General features: G+C 36.7%; 1 protein-coding gene and 1 long non-coding RNA gene across 3 annotated transcripts in view; both read left to right on the top strand.

Moving 5' to 3' along the window:
- LOC127933810 (MOB kinase activator 2) overlaps window positions 1-21,133 on the top strand; it is a 37,846-nt gene that overhangs the window by 166 nt on the left and 16,547 nt on the right. Inside the window, exon 1 of one of the 2 annotated variants that reach the window (XM_052530823.1) lies at window positions 1-89. This exon is cut by the window's left edge and continues 166 nt beyond it. In XM_052530823.1, the coding sequence (XP_052386783.1) occupies window positions 73-89 (17 nt within the window). In that variant the 5' untranslated portion in view covers window positions 1-72. Of the gene's footprint in view, window positions 90-17,608; window positions 17,886-21,133 lie in introns of those variants that run through there. The other variant, XM_052530822.1, reaches the window with a different exon arrangement.
- On the top strand, window positions 2,379-4,955 carry LOC127933815 (uncharacterized). Its single transcript, XR_008147570.1, has 3 exons — window positions 2,379-3,315; window positions 3,403-3,467; window positions 3,547-4,955. It is a non-coding gene; the product is annotated as an uncharacterized LOC127933815 (long non-coding RNA).

A 21,133-nucleotide genomic window follows, 5' to 3' on the forward strand; every position in this document is an offset into this window, starting at 1 on the left:
CCGACACACACTGAGAGAAGGAGAACAAGAGGGGCACGGCAGCTCTGCGTGGATTTATCTCTTTCAGTCATCATGGACTGGTTGATGGGGTGAGTAACGTTACGTTTCGAGATCATTGTCCTAATTGACCGATGCTCCTGCGCGGCGAATAACTTGACGCACAGAGTCAGATTTGTTGTGCAAATTGTCGGCAAAAATGCCCTGCTTCATCCGAGCTCCTCATCAAGGAAATACACCTCCATCCGCGGGCTGTCTATCGCTTTTACATGCAGTTTAACATGTAGCACTTACAGTAACTGTAACGCAATCCTGTCTCTGGTGCACGCGCGTCTGATCTGATCGCGTGCCACCACCACCACCATCATCATCATCATCATCATCATCATCATCTGTGATTCAGGCAGTCCGTTTTAACACTGCCTTCTTTAAATCTAGCACCTGCTATATATACGCAAACATTATGAAGTGTCGATTAGTTGTTGCTAGTATTTGTAACTACTAGAAAATCGTTCAGAACCCTGACAGCGTTTGCTCATCTGCAACACAACAGGACGTTTTCCTATCAGATGTCAAATAGACGTTTAGAAGATGTTTATGATTGATTTTGATCTTGCAGACCTCTATTAAATGTTTGCACACAGCAGATGAAGCGATCTTTAACATAACTCCATTAGAGACAAATACATACATGTTTTCTGGTTATTAGTAATTTAATGTTCCAATAGTTTTACATGTGTCTCACTTGATAAATAAACAAGTATCATCTATTATTTCATCGTTATTTTGCTAGTTGCAAATGCTTTGGGTGTCTTTAAATTCTATGGACTAATTTACAAAAATGCATTTGTTTTACATGCATTTTTTTAAAATGCATGTAAAACATAAAAACATGCATGCAAATATATCTTTAAACAAACAGACACATAAATACGCCTAATATAAAATTATAGCATATAATAATATCTTGTGACTACTTCTAGTTGCTACTTTGATTATGCTCAGATTAATGTTACTAGTAACAACTGGAAAACACACTAGTGGTGAACAATAAATCGCAACTAGTGCCTACTTTGCAAACTGGAATAGATGTTGGCAAATAGTTGTTTGATCTGTCAGAATTATTTGCACCATTTGACAAACACACCTGTGTCTGACTGATCTCCCGGACGTTAAACCTGATTGGTGACTAACTTGAAGTCAAATTGGCTTACTGGTGTGTGTCATACAAATTATTGCCAAATAAATTGCATGGTCTGACTGAGCGATTAATAGAAGCGGTTGAGGTTTCTGTCAAGGTGCTGACGTCTGCTTCCTTTAAAACATGTTCAGAGTGAACAGAAACTCATGCCTGATTCTGCTTCATGTCTTCATCCCCTTCCTAATCAGCGTGTCCATCTACGGTGATCGAATAAGGACGTTCACCGGGAGGACAGTATGAGAACATCAGATTAATGGTGTGCTAGTTTTGGACCCCTGCAGAGAGTGTGACATCTGTGGAGGCGTCCAGTGGCCAAGGCTTGTTTTAGTTTCGGTGCTGACCTTAAACAACAACAACAAAAGATGGAGCGCGCAGTTGATTCGAGCAATTCTTTCATTGCAGTGAGCCTTAAACCACTGAATTAGAGTATTTAAATAATGCCGTGTTATTAAGTGAGGGAAACCATCAGTGAAGGGTTTTCACCATCGTTCTTGATTTGGCTGTGTGCTTCCAGCAAAGCCTTTCCTCGAAACGTTTAAAAGAGATGCTATAAAAGTAGACCGGAGTGGAGCTCTTCATCTTGGTTTTGTGAAGACCCTATGAATGTACCAGAAGGCTTTTGTTCACATAACAGCCATGATTGGTAGGTGATTGTATGTGCTATTAGGGGATTAGTTGAAGGAATACAAAAAGGAATAGTTCACCCAAAAAATATTATTATTATTATTATTTTCTGCAAATGTGTTCATGATGTAGAGGAGTTTGTTTCTTCATCAGGTTTGTAGAAATGTAGCACTGCATCAGTGTCTCATCAATGGATGCTCTGCAGTGAATGGGTGCCGTCAGAATGAGAGTCTGATAAAAACATCCCAATAATCCACAGCACTCCAGTCCATCAGTGAACATCTGGAGAAGACAAAACCTGAAACACATCCAGCATTAAGATGATTTTAACTCAAATACAGAGTCTATAATCCATAATAACACTTCCTCCAGTGAAAAAGTGTTCTGGTCTGAATCAGGAGAGGAATCTGCACAGATCAAGCAGCGTTTAAATCGCTCTAAACAGATATGTGTCTGGATTCTGATGCACTTTTTCACTGAAGGAATAGTTATTATGGATTATAGACTCTTAATGTTGGATGCGTTTCATCTTGTGTCTTCTCCAGATGTTCACTGATGGACTGGAGTGCTGTGGATTATTGTGACGTTTCTATCAGACTCTCATTCTGACGGCACCCATTCACTGCAGAGCATCCGTTGATGAGACACTGGTGCAATGCTACATTTCTAAGAAACAAACTCATCAAAGTTTTGGAGCACATTCGCAACAAACTCTTTGGTGAAGCATTCCTTTAAAACGAACAGGAACTGACTAAAACATACTCTGATGGTAGGTTTTTCTGCATTGCTCTGGACTGAGATAATATTATATTTCTCGTGGCGCGCGGTGCTGAGCTCATTGTACTAGAAAGCGCAGTACTTTCTGGCGTATATGGCAACAGCTTTTACATTCCTGCGTCAACCCACATCGTCATCTGAAGGGTGACTGATAATTTCTGTTATTGTGTTCATATTTTCTAGATAGCCATAGTCATAGGGACATTAGGTGGTAGTAGACTGACATATCTGTGCAGTATTGGCATTGGTTGGATAGATTTACCTGTAAAGTAGTAAATGTTCAATCTACATTTACAGGATTAGAGGGTTGCTTCTTGTTTCTCTGAAGTGAACAGAGTTGGTTTTGGGTGCGATGGCTTCTGCAAACAGAGGCTGGTGATGTGAATGAACTGGTTCAAGAGGTAGACAGAGAAGATCAGTCTGTTTTGTGGTCTATTTGATAAAGCAGGAAGCATAGGTTACATCAGCGCTCACCTTAAGCAGTGGCTTTGTAAAGTGTGTATAGTTTGTCTCTTTCGAAAGAATTGAAAGTGAAAGTAAACTTGTTCTGATGCACACGTCGACAGCATATGAAGGAAACTATCATGATGTATGATGTTTCACTTCCTGTTTCTGCTGCAGAAAATGTAACCTTGTGCTTCCTTTTCTCGAAACTAGAAGAAGAAATAACCGAATGTGCCTCGGTTATCTGTGGTTGTGGTGAAGGCCTCTGTCAGGTGTGGGTTGAGTCTGTTTTTATCATTTATATTTTCGGAGGTAGTTTTGATGCAGCTGTTAAAGGGTTTGCAAGGTTTTTACTCTAGATGTCCCTTCATCAGTCAGTCTCTCCGCCGTTGTGCTGTAGGCTTCTAGAGATGCATTAAATAAAGTAAGTGTCGTTGTTTACTCGCCAAACCTGTATGACTTTATTTAATGTTAATTCTGTTTTTTTTTTGTTTTTTTTTCAGTCAAATGAAAGAGATTATCTATTGACCTTTTCTCCAATCTCCAAATGCACCATAGAATTTGTCTGTATGAATATATACTGAGAGTTGTGAAGTCAAACAACAGCTTTGTGGGAGAAACAGCCCAGAATGATATCCAATCAAAACACATTTCCACATTTGAGTTGATTTTATGTTAAGCACTTTAGTGTTTGCTTGTTTTTTTGTTTGTGAAAAATCTTAAGAATAAAAATATTCTCAACTGCTATTTAATAAAGTAAAAATATTTTGTATTCACACAAATAAAATAAAAAAAGACAAATCTCTAATTTTCTTCTTAAGGGCAAAATGAGATGTTCTCAACAAAACATTTTCAGTAATTTTCAGTAATTTTATGAGCTAGAATTGAGAAATGTCTTCTTCGATTTAGACCCAAATATACTTTAATTGCATTGAGCAAAATTCATTTCATTTGAAAGTCAGTAGGTTTGCACAATTGAGGGTGAGTGAATAAATAAATGGGAATTATGTTTTTGAGAGAACGATCACTTGAAGAACCAAACGCACTCACATCCAGAGCATTATATCTCCAGTGCAGCGTCTCTTATGGAGTCGTTCTGGATGAATAAACCTGGCTCACAGCCAGAGAAGCGCTGTCTCATCTCTCTCGTGTGAGTCACTGGTCCTCGGGTCTGACGTCAGGAGTGTGTCGTCACCGCTACGGCCCGCGGCCGCTGGGTCGGGAACATGTGTCCTCTCTGCCGGGGCACGGAGGATGAGGAGAGGAACACGGATCGGGTCTCCCTGCAGGCCTCGCGCTTTTTATAGATCCCAGCCAACTACAAAGAGACCGAGAGAGATTAAAGAAGGATGCTGGAGACGCCGGTGAAGGAAATGACAAATGAGGATGTCTGATTTGACTTTCTTGTTATCCTTCTCAAAATCACAAAGTGCATGCTAAGAGCTTGTTGTTGTCCTTTAAACAGGAAGCTGCTATCTATAGATCAGGCCTCGTGTGTTTAAATCAGACTGTTGTCACACTTAGTTTTGATTGCTTGGTCTGAAGCTCCAGGATTAAATCAAGAATCACTTTATGGTTTAGTGCGATTGTCAAGATGCATCGGCTGTGATTTCATTTAAATATATGCATGTTGTGTTTTAGAGTAAAGCACATCACTGTGTTCATTTACACACGAGCAGCTCGTGATCTGATGTTTTCAGCGTCTTAAAGCGTTCTCAGTGAATGCTGCTTCACATGAAATGCGTCACTTTAACATGCATTTGGGAACGCAATATGAGCCGAACGTTTCCCCATATTTATAATGAGAAATGTGAAATTTGAATAATGAATAATTTAAGACAACCATGAATTTAATGTAATAAAAAAAAAAAAGTTGTTTTTCAAAAGTGCTCAATTTATTTTACAGTGAAATGCAGCTTTTAAAATACTGTAATATTGTAGTACTTTTATTAAAACGGTAATATTTATTTTTCATTTTCAGTCTTTCACTTTTTTCATTTTAATCATGTTTAGTCTTTTTTTTTTGTAATAATACTAATAATAATAATAATTATTATTAACCTTAGATGGTTTCCGCCTTGCTGTTTGCATTCCTCTAAGCTCACCTCAGCGATATAATTATCATTGGCTAGTAATTGTTTTTTAGGGCAGACTGATATACTATTTTACATAAATGCACATTCATATATATATGTATATATATCAAATCAGCTTATTTTGTAAAATGGCACAACTTCTTAAAGGGGAAATGAAGCAGTCGGACAAGTTTACGTTATTTACTAAAGTTATTTTAGTAATATAATATATATTTTTTTTAACTTTTTCAACATGCAAATATGCTTGGTTTTCACCATAATTGAATGAATATTCAACACCAAACAGTTTGAAACATAAAGTTGGAGCGTGATATCCCAAACATTGTAAACACTCTATCTACAATCTCAACTAGAAGTGTCAGTGGTCCCCTTGAGAGATAGGTGGCGGTAATGCACTTGTAAGTCTACAATCCGCCATAAAGCAAGAAGAAGATGAAGACGCCTCACGCACCGGCTGTTGAGAACGCGCTCAGGACAGTTCGGACCAGTGTTGTCAAAAGTACCGACTGTGATACCATTCGGTACTGAAATTTTAAAAACATCCATTTCCATCTAAGATTTGATCACTGTTGAGCAGATTATTAACCAGTGCTGATTGGTCATTGTTTTCACGTGCTCAACAGATACGTCTGTGATTGGCTTCAGTGCTCAATGCTTCATGCTCTTCACCGAGTGCTCACACAGAATCACACGAGAGTGCTTGAAAGCAGCGTCTATCAGCAGATCCGTCTATGTACAGATATATTAGGGATCCGCTGGCGGTGACGGTGCGTCAAATACAGGTGCGCTTCGCATCCATTGAGCTGAACTGAAATAGTACAGATATGTTTCAGACTCGAGAGCGAAACTGAAGCGTTCAGTGGGTGAAAACATATCTATAATTAGCCTCTCACACACACAGTGGTGAGTAAGAGCTAAGAATGTATTAGCCAATGGCTGACGATAGACGTTATTTAGTCACTCAGAGTAAGATTCAGTCGTGTATGCAAGGGATTTTGTCCAGTTGGATCTACCAGACTCTCTTTACAAGAAACCTTTCATACCAACCAAACAAGCTGAATTGTGGCGACCAAAAGTTTGATGTGGAAGCACTTATCTTTGCATTTGTCTTTCCTTTCTCTTCCTCTAACGTGTTTTTCAGTTCCTACTGTTTCTGATGACCTACATTGCATCCTCAATCGCTGCGTGTGCAAGGGCGTCGCTTTCTTCCTTACATCTTTTCCCCTTCCTCCATTTGTTTCTTTGGCTGTTCTCGTCCTTGCGTGTTCAGCGAGTCTGAAATTAATGTGCAATGCATAAAATGTCCCAAGAACCTGACTGCTATCACTGAAATCGCAAACGTGTGTTAGCCAATCAGAAACACAAATTCTGCTCATTTGGGTTCACTGACTCGTCTTTGGAGCACAAAAGGGTTTTGGGAAAGGCATGTGTTTGCAAAACACCTGGAATGGCGTACATCACCTTTTTAGGGTTTGCATAATTGAATGCATTGAGGAAATGCAAATGAAGCTTGCTTGAGAGAGAGGGATTCCAACTGAAGCTTGTCTTTTCCTGGTGTGGAGCAGGAATGAGCTTTAGTTGGATTATTTAGTGTGATATCAGTCTTCCCCTATACCTCACAGATAACGTTGTGTGTGTGTGTGTGTGTGTGTGTGTGCGAGAAATCTACATGACTGCAGTATTTATAGTGTTTCCTCCTGTTCTGCACAACCCAGGCTCATTGGAATTAAGTACTTGTGGTGACATTTTTTTTCTCATTTCTTTTTTGCAGGACAGCATTGCGTATCTTATTTCACTTTTTGATGCAAAATGTTCAAAGTGAAGTGTTCAATAAATGGTCACATTGTTTCAGGCACATATTGCAGCGGTTCAGAGTCCAAAATGCAGTGAATGTCAGAAAGGTTAATGCTCTCTCGTGTTGGTAAATAACGTACTCCCTACACCAAACCCAACCCTAAACCTACCCAATAGTGTTAACGCATGCAAAAGTGATATAAAAACACATCTGCTGATGCAACGTGCTATTTAACTTCCTTAAGTTTATGCTTCTTTTGTCAAAATGTAATTTCAAAGAATTCGTCCCGGAGTGGTTCACTCTCACAAATGCAAAACCTTACCGGGCGCGCTACAGAGCAAACCTACCGAGTTAGAAAACCCACACATGAAGCTGTTTATGTGATGCTTACATTCAAAGGCATCACATTTTGCCGCATGATATTGTGGTTTTGAAGTTGTAACATAATATTGTGCAAGAAACTGAATGAAAATTAGGCTTTTTTAATGGAAACTCATTTTTTTGTGTGTAAAGGAGTAACAGTTGTCTAAATTTTATTGGTCATCTCAACTGAAAGCTGCATATTTGTACGTTTTTTTTTTTTTTTTTTTGCTGAAACCTGTGTAGGTTCTGCAACATTTTGTGCATGTAAGTTAAATTTTGGGTCTGGAAACTGAAAGGTTGTAGATCTACGAATAGGGAGTTGTTCATGTAATTGGTGTCCGTTTCAATTTCTCTGGATAAGTGTCAACTAAATGACAGAGAGTTCATGTACTTGTACAGATAAATCCTGGCCTACTCTATGTACAGTCATTCTTACCAAAAGACCTTGGAGGCATTCTGTACCTGGAGTAAACCATACTCCGTGTCCAGGACCGTTTGCGGTAAGATTACCGTTGCTGTGTGTAAAGGGCAGAGACGTCTGTGCACGTTGTTGACCTGTAGTAGCCTTCTCGCAGTCTGAGCGGATAAGATCGAACCAAATAATCTCCTGTAAAATCACTTCTGAGCTGTTCAGGGATCAGCCGCTTCTCAGGGCTAGACGATGCATTTTTCCTAGCGCTTCCTTCATGTTGTTGTGATGTTCTTTTGCTGATGAAACATTCAAATGCACGTACTGCACTTCTGTTCGGACAGAAAGCTGATCGTTTTATTGGTTGAGGTGTTTGTCGTGCCTCATTCATTTTATGTTAAAGGGATCGTTCACCCAAAAATGAAAATTTGGTCATTTTCTTACCCTCATGTAGTTATATAGGTACAATTAAGCATGGGTTGCTAATGTTAATGTTTCTGGTGGTGTGATTGCTTACTTAGCCTAATGTTAGAAACCAGAAATCTGTATAGTATCATTAACAGTTTTTTGGCTTAACTTCGAGTCAAGTCACATTTAATTGTAATACAGATTATTTCAAAGCAAAGACATGTTTCAGTTAAGCATAGTAGTTTATAAATATCTGCTAAGTTATTTTAAGCTCACTTGAATTTGTTCTAGATCATCAGATCTCACCTTGGCCTTTCCAAAACCAGTTCGATTGGTTTGTATTTGTATGCAAATTGCTTTAGATCATTGCCTTTGCTTTGAGATGCAATTTATTTATTTATTTATGGATTTATGCATTCATACATTCATTTATATGTTTATGCATTAATGCATTTATGTATCTACTAATACATTAAATAAATTCACTTTATCCTCTTTATTTTATTGATGTATTTTTAATGCTTTTACTTATTCATTAATGCAATAAAGCATTTTTTCTTTAAGCATTAATGCATTTATTTATTTTAGCTTTAATGCATTTATTTATGCATTGATGCATGCAAGTGTGTGTGTGTGTGTGTGTGTGTGTGGTTTGTATTTATTTATTTTTACTGGGTTACTAGAGTGTCATGTCAGGTGGTGGCTTCTAGCCCAAGTAAAATAACTAAATAAATAACTAAATAAATGTGTGTGTTTGTGTGTATATATAATCTTTAGCAAATACAGCTTATTGACTCTTCTCTAAGCCCCGCCTTCCAATCATACCTTAGTAACAGTTGCCATCTGCTTTTTTCTAATGTGTTTGGATGAGATTTTATGAGAGTAATCCAAAATTATGGAAAACTCTTATTTCTGGGTCATTTGTGAGGTAAAGTTTGCAAAGGATTCCTTTTCCAAATCTTAGTATATCTGTACATTTTTCAAATGATTCGGTTTATTTGTCATTTAACATTGTTATTAAACAGATTATTATGCTTTGAAATGTTCCAGCCCATGTGAGCATCATATGCATAATAGTATGTAATAATGCTAGGTTTTTGGTGAAGACTCTGAACACAAGTGTTAAAGCAGTGGGACAGCACACACCCTGCTCCTGTCCGGGCGTGCACAGACTCAAACAGGGTTTCCTCGCCCCGTTCAGGCTTGTTCTGCTGTTGAGGGTTTTATCCACACGTTCTCTGGTGCTTTTGTCTCAGCCACCTGCCGGAGAGGAGCAGTGAAGGGCTGGTGATGGGTCATGGGAGGTCATTAGTTTTCACTCTTTCACTCAAACTGGTTCGGTTTGTACCGCATGAAAGGCCTTATTTCTCAGATACACTGCAGTGAATCGCTCAGGTCTGGCTTTGAGTATCGAAATGACAGTCAAAGTGAAATTTGAGTCAAGAGCCAGGATGAAACCAGCAGTTGCACCACACTTTGAGACACTGGCCGTGTTTGGATTTAAGTGCTAACACCGTAATACTGGCTTCTGAAAAAAAAATTATAAATAAAAAGTGCATAAATGTTTCATATAACGTGTGCAAATGACTGTGTATTAATGCAAATAAAATATTATATATTTTATTATTGTTATATTAATAAGTAACAATACAAATAATGTTTAATTCAGCAAGTATTGTACTCTGACAATCAGAAATGACAACTAAACACTTGCAAACTTAACTAAATGTAATTAATTACTAAATATTAATAAAATAAATACATCATGTATTATATTTTTTATAAATGTATCGGGGTATATACATAATTTATTAAGTTAAATGTAATACCTTTTACTACCTTTTTAATACCTTCAAAACATTTTTTAATACCAGCGCGATTTCAAGCTGCATCAATCTCTTTCCAAATGTAATAACATATTGCATCACAGTGTAACGAGGTCATTATAACTTAACATCAACACTGGACTCAAAACTGCCCTCAGAGGTCAGAATCAGTGATGCGCGGGTCAATGTATAAATGACCCGCACCCGACAGATGTTTTCAACTAACCCGCCCGCAACTCGGACCGCAAAAAAAGAAAAAGAAAATAGTGTACCGACCTGCTTCCTGACCCTCGTTTTTTTTAAAGTAGTAAATGCGTCGCCCCTTTACATTAATTTAATTACTTAAATAGGCTATAGCCTACAGGATAATAAACGTTATGACCGCACACATAAAGCTTGCCACAAAGAACCGGTTAAAGTAATGATTATGCATGTGTCTAAATTAGCAAGGAGACATTTAATTGTGTAGTAATACTGGTGTTTTCTGTGTCGCTGCTAAGATGATGAGGAGGGAGACATCTTATAGATATGTCAGGACTGTTATGTCAAAGTTAGATCATTGGTTCTCCAGCTGTGACTCACTATTAAATATATCTATATCGTATATATATATATATATATATATATATATATATATATATATATATATATATATATATATCCAATATTATAGCTACTATTACCGAAAAGCAATAGTGGGCTAAATAATAAAATGATCACAAATTTGTAAATATGTTTGAATACAAACAGTTATGTAAGCATATAGGTTTACCAAACAGGGTTTTCAGGATTAAAAAAAATTATTTTTAGGTGATTTTTTTTACATCAAAATTACTGATTTTTCTGCGGCTTTTCGCAGAATATTCCCGCAAATTGTTTTTCTCAAGATTTGCAGTTATATTTGCAGAATTTCTTTGGTATAAAATTATATATAATTAATATATATTAATAATAATTAATTAATAATAATAATTAATAATTATATAATTAATAATATATATAATTATATAAATATAATTTTAATATACCACAGAGAACATTCTTCTAACACTGTTATGACATTATAAATAAATCCACTCGAATCTTAGAAGAAAAGCCTGCACTTAACACAAATTTAAAATGTATCTAAACAAATTGGGCTCAAAAATGTAATATGTCTTCAGATGACGTTTATTACTTTTTAATACTTTTTTTAATACCCTTAATTTTGTCTAATTTCATTTACTACCTTTTACAACCCCGCGGACACCCTGTGTATCTTTGTAAAAGTAATAACGTTGTTTGTTTAATTTGGTGTGGGCTGTATTTTGGCTTTCACTGAAATGCATATTATAGATATTTTTGTATATAATGTGTATATGTAATGAGTTACTATATATTATTATAATTAATGTAGTGTAATATAATTTGATGCAATGCTACAGTAAATTATAAATAACAAAAACAATGTTTGTTTAATTCATTGAGTGCTGTTTTCTGGCTTACATTAGAAATAAAATTAATTTAATGTGGGGAAATATAATTAATTGCTAAGTGTGATATATATATATATATACATTTTTAGTTAAAAAACGAATTGTAATATTATTAAAATGTTACTTAATCATATGTAAAGGTGAAATGATAGCAAATAAAATAATGACATTTAAAAACATGTTTTGTATATTGTGTGAAAACATAAATTATTGCTATATCTTAATTATGTTAAATGCTGCTGTTAATAATAATAAAATGTCATATTTAGAAAATTATAATTCTGCTTTTTAATGAGTACTGTCTAGTTTCATAACCTCATATTTAGTGTAGATTTTGTCTAAAATAGTCTGATTAATTTCTGGGTCAAGAAAGAGATCAGTTGTATTGCAGCAATAGTTCATTTGTCAGGAAGGGAAGGTGAAGTCGTGCGCAGTGCATTATGGGATGGTTGGCTGTATAATGCAGAAGAGGTCAAATCTCTCTGTTGTGTTGAATCTGCTGTGGATCCAGCAGATGGAGCTGAATCACTGATGCTTTGCTCTCTGTTAGTGAACTAGACGCCTCCAGACATCGCTGGGGTGTTTCTGTGTGCATAAATATGCACTTAGTGATTTATATTCATAATGAGTGCATATCATTAATGTAGATTAATGTTCACTTGTACTGTAAAGTTCACTTGTACTGTACCTAAGTGTCTTTTCAAGAAAGCAAAGAGTTAATGAAACCCTTCCGCTGTGGGTTTGGTGGGTGCGTCCCCTATCTAGGGTTCATGGAGACAGGAAGTGGGTGAAACAGGGAGGACCTACACTTCCTCCTCTGAGTTGCGATGAGGGCGTTTAGCGAGGTGCATTAACCTTCTGCTGAGATGCAGAAGTCTTCATGCTTCAGTCAGGGGCGTCTCTCATCAGGATGAAGATGTGGATCAGATGGTGGAGCAGAAGTTTGGAGAGTCTGAGCTCTCGTGATGTTATGAGGGACAGAGCCTTATATCTGTGGGCAGCGTGAGCGGTCAGCTCTCAGGGGAACCGCTGAGAATATAACACACAATGCTGAGTGTCTTTCACATGCTTCAGCACGGTTGCTACTTCGATTATCAGATTGGTTTGTATTGATCATGAACTGCTCTAAATGTCTGATTTCCCAGAAATAAAATAATTAATAATAGCATTCTTGATTTGTTTATTCTAAACTGATTCAATCAGCCTTCCAGACTAGATTACAGTGCTCATTTATGTCTTCTGCGGTCTGTGTGTGTCAGCATGTGCGTGTGTGTCTGTGTGTGTCTGTGTGTGTGTGTGTGTGTGTGTGTGTGTGTGTGTGTGTGTGTGTGTGTGTGTGTGCGTGTGTCTGTGTCTGTGTTTGTGTCTGTGACTCTGTCTGTGTTTGTGTGTGTATCTGTGTTTGTGTGTGTCTCTGTGTCTGTGTCTGTTCGTGTACGTGTGTGTGTGTGTGCGTGTGTGTGTGTTTGTGTGTGTGTGCGTGTGTCTGTGTCTGTACGTCTGTGTGTGTGTGTGTGTGTGTGTGTGTCTGTGTCTGTGCGTGTACGTGTGTGTGTGCGTGTGTGTGTGTGTGCACTGCTCTAATCCTCTGTTGTTTTCCAGGGTGTGGGATTCATCAGCATGGCTCTATTTGTGTAATGTGTGTCATGGTGAACTGAGGATGAGATGGATGTGCTGTAGATCCGATCGCTCTGACTCTGGTTTATAGTCATATTGTGCCTGACACGTCTTCACCAGAGTTAAGCTGAACTAGTATTTCCCATCATTTAATGTTTGGTTCCTGTTCGGTAGCCAATCAGGACTCTCTCTGGAGTCTCTGCCCGCCGTCCCGAGAGCGAGTCGAGTCTAGCACGTCCTCACATTCCCGCTTGAGATGAACTGATGCTAAAATTTGCAGTGTTTGGTTTTATAGCACAGGCTGGTGTGGGCGGAGCTGCTGAGAGTCTGTCTACACCTCCAAACCAAACCTCACGCTTTCCCCTCATGAACAAAGCAGCAGTGTGTCCCGAATCCAGCGCTCCTCCAAGGACCAGATTTAGGCTTCAGAAAGAGCTGAAATAGTTATTTTTGTTCTGCGTGTTAAGAGATGATCTTGCATAGATCTGTCTCAGATCAGGCGTGCTGCTGGCTAATGAAACGCTAATCAAAGTGAAAAGGTTTGTGGCTCAAAAAGCAGAAGCACCAAACCATAATATTTGAGATTTTTGGCTTTTCATAAAGATGTGATCTACACCACATCACCTCATAGTCTTGGCAACACCGTGTGCAAGACATGTACCTTTGTGAAAATGAAGTACACTTCAGCATCATTTTAGAAAGAGTACTTTATAAGGAGATAACAAACTTAAGTGTGACTGTAATGTTTTCAGACCCTTATGCGTGTTATTTACAATTAAATGAAAAAGTATTATAGTTTCAAATGTATATTAAATGCACTTAGTTTAACGTATGCTTTTCTGATCCATTAAAGTAGGACTTTAGTACATCTCTGTATGTAATTTCATTAATACTTCTATTGTATTTGAAATAAGGTGAAACTAAAATACACTTTAATGTAATTTCTGCATGTCATGCTCATTTAAATATATTTGTAGTGATGAAGTTACAATTTGGTAAAATTACAATGTTAACCTTAAATGATTAAATAATCTTAAAATCTCAAGTTAATCAAGTACTTTAGATGTGCATTAGTTTGTAAGTCAGAATAAGTGTACTTCTTAAATGCACAACAAAAATATATTAAATCATTAGTTAAAGTGTACTTTAATGTAGAACTTAATTTGGCATTAATAAAAGTGCACTTTTAAAGTTTACTTAAGTGTGTTATGAAACAGTCATCAATTAAGTGCCATATTTAATTGTATTTCATATCAACAAGTACAGTTGTTGTTTTTTTATCTACTTTTAAGATTTGAAGTGTACATTCAATGCAATTAGTGAGTAAACCCTGAGATTAAATTATAAATGCACATTAGACTGTAGGACGTAGTGGAAACCACTGCTTTGTCGACTTTCTGTGGCTTTTACTCCTTTATATTCTGTACTACAAACAATTTTCATTGGTCTTTTTGGTTGTTAGAACTTGATGACAGAGTGGAAATAACCTTCACTGTGTTGAATGTCATTGTACAGTGATTGATGTCCGATGCACAGCATTAACTACAATCTCTGAATTGCATTTCTGGTTTGCTTTCTGGTGAAATGAAGTTAGAAGGTCAGGATCTTGCTCTCGGATGCAGTGTAGATGGAGAAATCCCGGTTGATTTGCATTAGGGGACTGTGAAGAATGTCAGGGTTGCACAGCGGGAGACCGTCACACGTACCTTCTGCTTGGCCATTGTTTTGCCGCTGCACTGATGGACATCACAAGTACCAGACAGTTATATAACTTCCTGTTGAGATCCTCTGATGGGCTGCCAATGGACAGTGAAAGATCTCTGCAGGAAGCATTCTCTTTATACACCTTTCTTTTCTCTGACAAGTTTTATGGTGCATGCCATGCTGATAGTACCTCTTCCTTATGTAGTTGTAGCTTTTCTCTTGGTATTGAGTAGAGCCTGATCGATATATCTTTTGCCGATATTATCGGCCAGTATAAGCCTGTCACCGATATATCGGCATGGGGGAGTATGGCACCGATTTGCCTCCAATATGAAAATGTTCATTTTACAGAACATAAAATGCAGATGAAATGTTTGAAATGGTTATACTTGTATTGTCCAGCAGAGCACCGTAGTTTGCTACTGGCCACCTCGAAGAAATGCTTTAAATCTTAAGTCTATGGAAAACCACTGAAACTTTGAACGGCCATAGGGATCCTGAACCGGCGTGTTCACGAGATAGTGACATCAGTCAACACTTTCACTTCAGTGAGGAGGTCTCTTGTTCAGGCAGCTTTTAAGCATTGTCTTAATTGACCGTAAGTGCCCTGCGAAATGGACTTCACATGAAAATCCACCATGATTCCAGTTCCAAGGGAATGTACGCATTACATTCAAAGGGCATTAAAGTGCGCGACATGTGAATATATAATGTATTTATTTACAGCAGTAGGGGAGAGCTGGGAACAAAGTAACACTTCATGACTTTCTCAGTTTGTGCAAATCCACATAGGGTTCAGAATATATTTTTATCCACAGCAATTTTACACTGGTCTAGTACAAATATGTTGCTTTGTTCCATGATTACAGTGTATATTTTTTGTCTTTTACCCTCAAAAAATGGAAGTTAAATATGACAACATGCCCCATAGGTGGAGTACATTTAAACATCTGTCACATTGTCACATGACCATATGAGAGCTTAAAATCTTATCTGATCGAATGAAAAAAATATTTATATAAAAGACAAACTAAAATGTTTTGTCAAATAAAATAAAGGCGTTTTTTATTAATTAAAACTAATCTTATTTTTGGAGTTCATTAAAATTAAAGTAAATTGTGTTAATTGCATCGCTAATATCATATTATAGCACACTGTAATGCAGTGTTACAAATAATAATTCACAGATCAGAGATTAAAACAATAACAGATTTAGCAAATCTCACAGATTTGTCTCATTTTAAATGAATAATAAAAACTGAGATAAAAAATTTGAATTCTTAAGACAGATTTTAAATTTTACTATGGTAAAATAAATGTGTGTTAAAACTAACCCTGCATTACTTTGTGCCCCGCACCCCCCTATATTATGTCACACTTCTCTATTACCTTTCCTGTGTGTGTGTGTGTGTGTGTGTGTGTGTGTGTGTGTGTGTGTGTGTGTGTGTGTGTGTGTGCTCTTGTTTTTGTGACATATCAGGACACAACTCTGTATAAAGGACACAGGTATTACAAGGAGAGGGTTACTTATGAGGACATAACCCTCCATGAACTTCAGTGGAATAAAGTCGAATGGAATATAATTGAATTAAAGTTGAATTACATTACATATCTCTGTCATGTTATTGTAAGTGTTTGATCACCGCATTTGAGCGATTGTTGCAAAAACGTGTTTATGTATATATATTCTGTTTATGTATATACTGTATTCTATATATAGTACCAGTTAAATGAACATACGAGTTAAGTTTGAACATACGAATGGGAAAGTGTTAAACTTTGGACTGGTACTTTAATATAATATACACAAAGATTATCGGCCGATATATCGGTATCCGCCTTTTTGGTTTTGTTTTTTTTACCCCTTAATATCAGTATCGGTATCGGTCCCAAAAAACCCATATCAGCCGGACACTAGTATTGAGTCCTCAGTGTGATGTGCGAGTGCTTTGGTGCAAGAATTAAGATTAAGAATACAGAATCCCATACTTTTGAAAGGTAGTGTATGAACTTTGAAAGGGTATTATAAGTTTTTCTACAAGAAAGCATCAGTTTTAATTAAGTATAAGTTTGCGTGTTATTAAATACAAATAATGAAATAAAAATTTTTATACAAATAATGAAATAAATGAAAAAAATATTTCATTATTTGTATTAAATTTATTTAATTTTCTTTTTTAATTTAATTTGTTATATAACTTGTACGTGACAAATAAAATCTTGTATCTTGAGTGTCCAGAAAAGGTTTTTGCATATTGTTACACCGATATGAAAAGGTAAAGTGCACAGCATGTGGTGATTTATAAATCATTCATTTGTAGGGCTCTGTATATTCCACAGAAATCTACATTTGTACACGATTAGCAGCATTAAATACTGTAGGAAAAGTCATTCCATTTTACCGATCCAAATGCTTTAGTCCAGCTGAATTTGAGCTTCGAGTGAGGTTTGAGCTGATTTACTGAAGCCAAACGGACTCCGATGCATCAGCTTCATCTCCTCCAGAGAGCAGTCAGATTCATTAACAATAAAATGTGAGGAAGTTGCTCGCGGCTTCGCAACAAACAGAAATGCTCGGCTGTTTCTTATTGAGGAAGCACATAAACACAGGAAAGCCGTTCGTGTTCATGAAAGCGACTCCGAGGAGCCCAAACAATGCCTCGGCACATTCCTGCTGCTCTTTATCTCAACGAACAGGAAGAAGTGAAAGTACAAACCCTCAAAAGACAAACTTTAACCCTGAATATTCCCACTGCACTCTGCAAGCGTTATATAATGCACAGAAATTGCTTTAGTTGTGACACAGACACCAGTTTTAAAGTTCAAAGTGCAGATTCTCAATATGACTTTTGAGCTGCTTGTTGTCCCCAGAGTGCTGTCCATTAATGGTAACATGTTGAAGTGCGTGTTAATCTTCACGGTTTAGGCCTCCTTATTAGCAGCACAGCAGACAAGAGAGGAACTTATCCAGACAGCACAGCCGTAGCTTCAGCTCTTCACACGTACGCTCAGACGCTGTGGATGCTTGTCCGTTTGTGACTAGGGCCTTTATTCGTCTTGTGAGAAATGGAGAATACCGAAGAAGATCCGCCGATTGATTTGGAGAGCCTCGAAAGCCCTCAAGGTCTTCTGTGGACCCTCTTCAACAGGTACTCGCTTCTTCTCAGCCAGTCAGACATTGATCCTATTCAACATACAGAGCTCTGGCATGTTTGCAAGGAGAGCTCCATGAGTTGAGAAATGTTGTTTCTGACTGACATCACTTCTTGAGTGTATTTTCATGATTCTGCTTGTATAATCAGGGAGTCATTTACCCAAAAGAATGACCTTTTCATTCACTCAACCTATTTGTTCAAGTTGCATTTTGTTTCTTCTTCTTTGAAACACAAAGTAAGTTGTTTGAAAGACTGTCAAAGCAGTTCATTTCCTTGCAACAACACAAGAGCAGGTCGTTTCTGTCGAGCTCCAGAAGAGCAGCATTAAATTACTCAATACAATAGCTTTGTTTGAGGAACCGACAGCTTTCAAACCTCATTTATACCATCTATATTTAAACTTCAGTGTTTGATGATGCATCACCCCAAGTGTGACGTCATTGGTTGACACAGTGTCATGTGACTGATCACGAAGCAGCAAGACTGAATACAGTGTATACGCAAGATTTTATACTTCATTAATGAGATAAATACATGTTTTCTTTACAAAAATATGGTTCAGAATTGGAAAGGGGAACTGGAAAATTTCTCTAATAATCTGCATGTTCTGTGTGTCTCTGTGTGAACGAGTTCAACGTTTCATCTGAAACACAAAGTGTTTCAGCAATATATGAGACATAAACTTCATCTCCAGAGCTGCTCTCAGAGTCACTTCACACAAAACTACCATCATCACAAACCCACAAAATAAAAGCTCAGTTTAACAGATATACATTACTAGCGTGTTCTCAAAGTAATAATAATAATAATAAAGTAATACCATACAGAAAAGTCATTTTCCAACCATTTTTTATGCATTTCTGTTTTGCAGCAGCTTTGCATTTAGCTTAGCAGCTAAATGATTGTTAAAAATGTATTCATTTTATTGAACACCGTTTCTTGATTATACCTTTTATAATAAATAATAAAATGCTGAATTCAATAGAAATTTTATGGAAAGCACAAACTTTAAAAATTCTGTATACTAAATTTGTGTAACTATACAAATGATTTCTACTCTGTGGAGTGTTGTTAATGGTAATATCGTGATAAATATCGATATTTTATGAGATGGAAAAAAATAATAATGCGATGTATATTTTTTTTTACATAAATAAATAAAGAATCATCTAACACTTAACTGAAATGACATGCTGGTTAATAAGTTTATATAAAATATTACATTTTTTTAGTGTTTATAATTGTTGTATATCTATCGTGGCAGTATTTGATTCCCTAGAGAGATTGTATTGGTCGGCAGAGTTAAGGTGTGGGCACTTTTACTGTTGTTTGTCAGTGGTTTTGCAGGTAAATTACAGCCATTTCAGTCGAGACTCATTCATGAGTGAAGATTTTTTTCGAACGGTTTTAAGTTGGTTGACTGTGAGTTTCATACATCAACACACTATTAAATAAACTAATGTACCTTAATTACCTACAAAATTCACCTAAGCATTGCTAATGTGACCACACCTTTAGAAGTTAAGATCTTTCTGTCGCTATATATATATAGATCCAAGATATGGCTGTGCCTGACTTAAACTCCTAAAGCATTGAGTTTACTAAGAAAACATTCAGCACGCTGCGGCTTCTTTGCGTCACTGCTTACGTAAGCGGCTCTTTCTTTTTCTCTCACCTGTAGAGGCAATGAAAGCCTCCTCTGTTCTGCCTCCGTCTGCATCTCTGCACGGTTTATATATTTTTTTTATTTTTTGCCCTCCCGGACAAACGCAGCCTGTGAGCCTCTCGTGTCCCGCTCACACAGGCCTCATTATTTCACCACTCCCACCTACAACCTGACGTCCGTGCCTCATTTTAGAAAGCACTTTTTCCACTCGCTTTTTCCAGCATTTATTTCAGGCTGACCTTTTAAGGCTTATGCAGGAATAACTGAAGGCTGATGCAAGTGTTTGGATTGAAAGAAACAGCCAGTATAGTAACACTTTTAGCATTCTGACCTTCATTTATATGCTTCACGGATGCCTAAAAATAAGCAGACATTTATATACGCTATGGTGACTAATATGTATATACTGTAGATGTACAGTGTGTGCATGCTTATTTTTATTTGATATATTAGCAGAAAAGCTAAGAGAGTGCATGCACGGACCCCGAGAGGCCGTGAGTCTCTAGCATGTGTTTGTCTGTCTTGGTATGCTGTTAGAGGACTAAAATACTAGTCCTGGGGCCAGAGCGGCCCTTCTGGCTCTCCAGCGTCGAGTCTGAACATGCCTTCGAGCTCTGCAGGAACGATCCAGCCTGATGTTCCACTGTTAATTACATTGTCATAACACGAATTGCATCCAGTACGTCACGCTTTCGTCAAAACATGCGGTGAAGCAACCTGTTAAGGAAATGCTTCATTGGAAGTTAACACATCGTCCTGCTCTATACTCAATATAAAAGTATTTTAAACAACATTTTGCTCATTCTCTTATTACTATGCATGCATGCATTTTTCTGACCTTGTATCAGTGCAGTTGATATACTAGCTTTTGTTAATATTAAATTAAATAACTTTAATAAAACATTAATTGTATTAATAATTTCACTTTAATTGTACTTTATTAGTTATTTTTTTATGTTTGTATAGTTTTTATGAAGTTCTAGCAATTATTAGTTTTAGTTTATTTACTTTAAGTTATTTTAGTATTTCAGCTTAAACTAAATTAATAAATATTGTTCCTTCGCAACTAATTGAAATAAGTTGATATATCTTCAGTTATATGTAAGTGTTTTTTTTTTTTTTTTTTTTTTTTTGTAAATTAATGATAACAACCTTGCCTTGTATTTATTGAAAGATGGCATGACATATGAAATATTTGTACTTTTTAGAACCACACCTCTGGATTATTTAATTAAACTTAATTTATAAATATTATTATTTTTATTTTTATTTTTAAACAGTTTTCATTTAATTGTTTGTTTGTTTTTTATACACGTGTGCTAAAATGATCCATTAAATTAGATAAATAGTTAAGTCATGGAATGGCTGAAAAATGAGGTTTCCAGTGAGGAGAAAGCTTTAAGTTAGACACTTATATTCGTAATGAATATAGTGGAGAAACCGAATTATGCATGTGTGGATATGCATTCTCTTATCCCAGTAGCACACAGATCGAGCTCATTGTTTTCTGCGTGGAGGTTTTTTTTTAACTTTCCAAATATTTCGCCTTGACGCCTTGGCCCCGCCCATCCCTGCT

This window comes from Carassius gibelio, chromosome A18, assembly GCF_023724105.1.
Source record: "Carassius gibelio isolate Cgi1373 ecotype wild population from Czech Republic chromosome A18, carGib1.2-hapl.c, whole genome shotgun sequence".
Taxonomy (NCBI): domain Eukaryota; kingdom Metazoa; phylum Chordata; class Actinopteri; order Cypriniformes; family Cyprinidae; genus Carassius; species Carassius gibelio.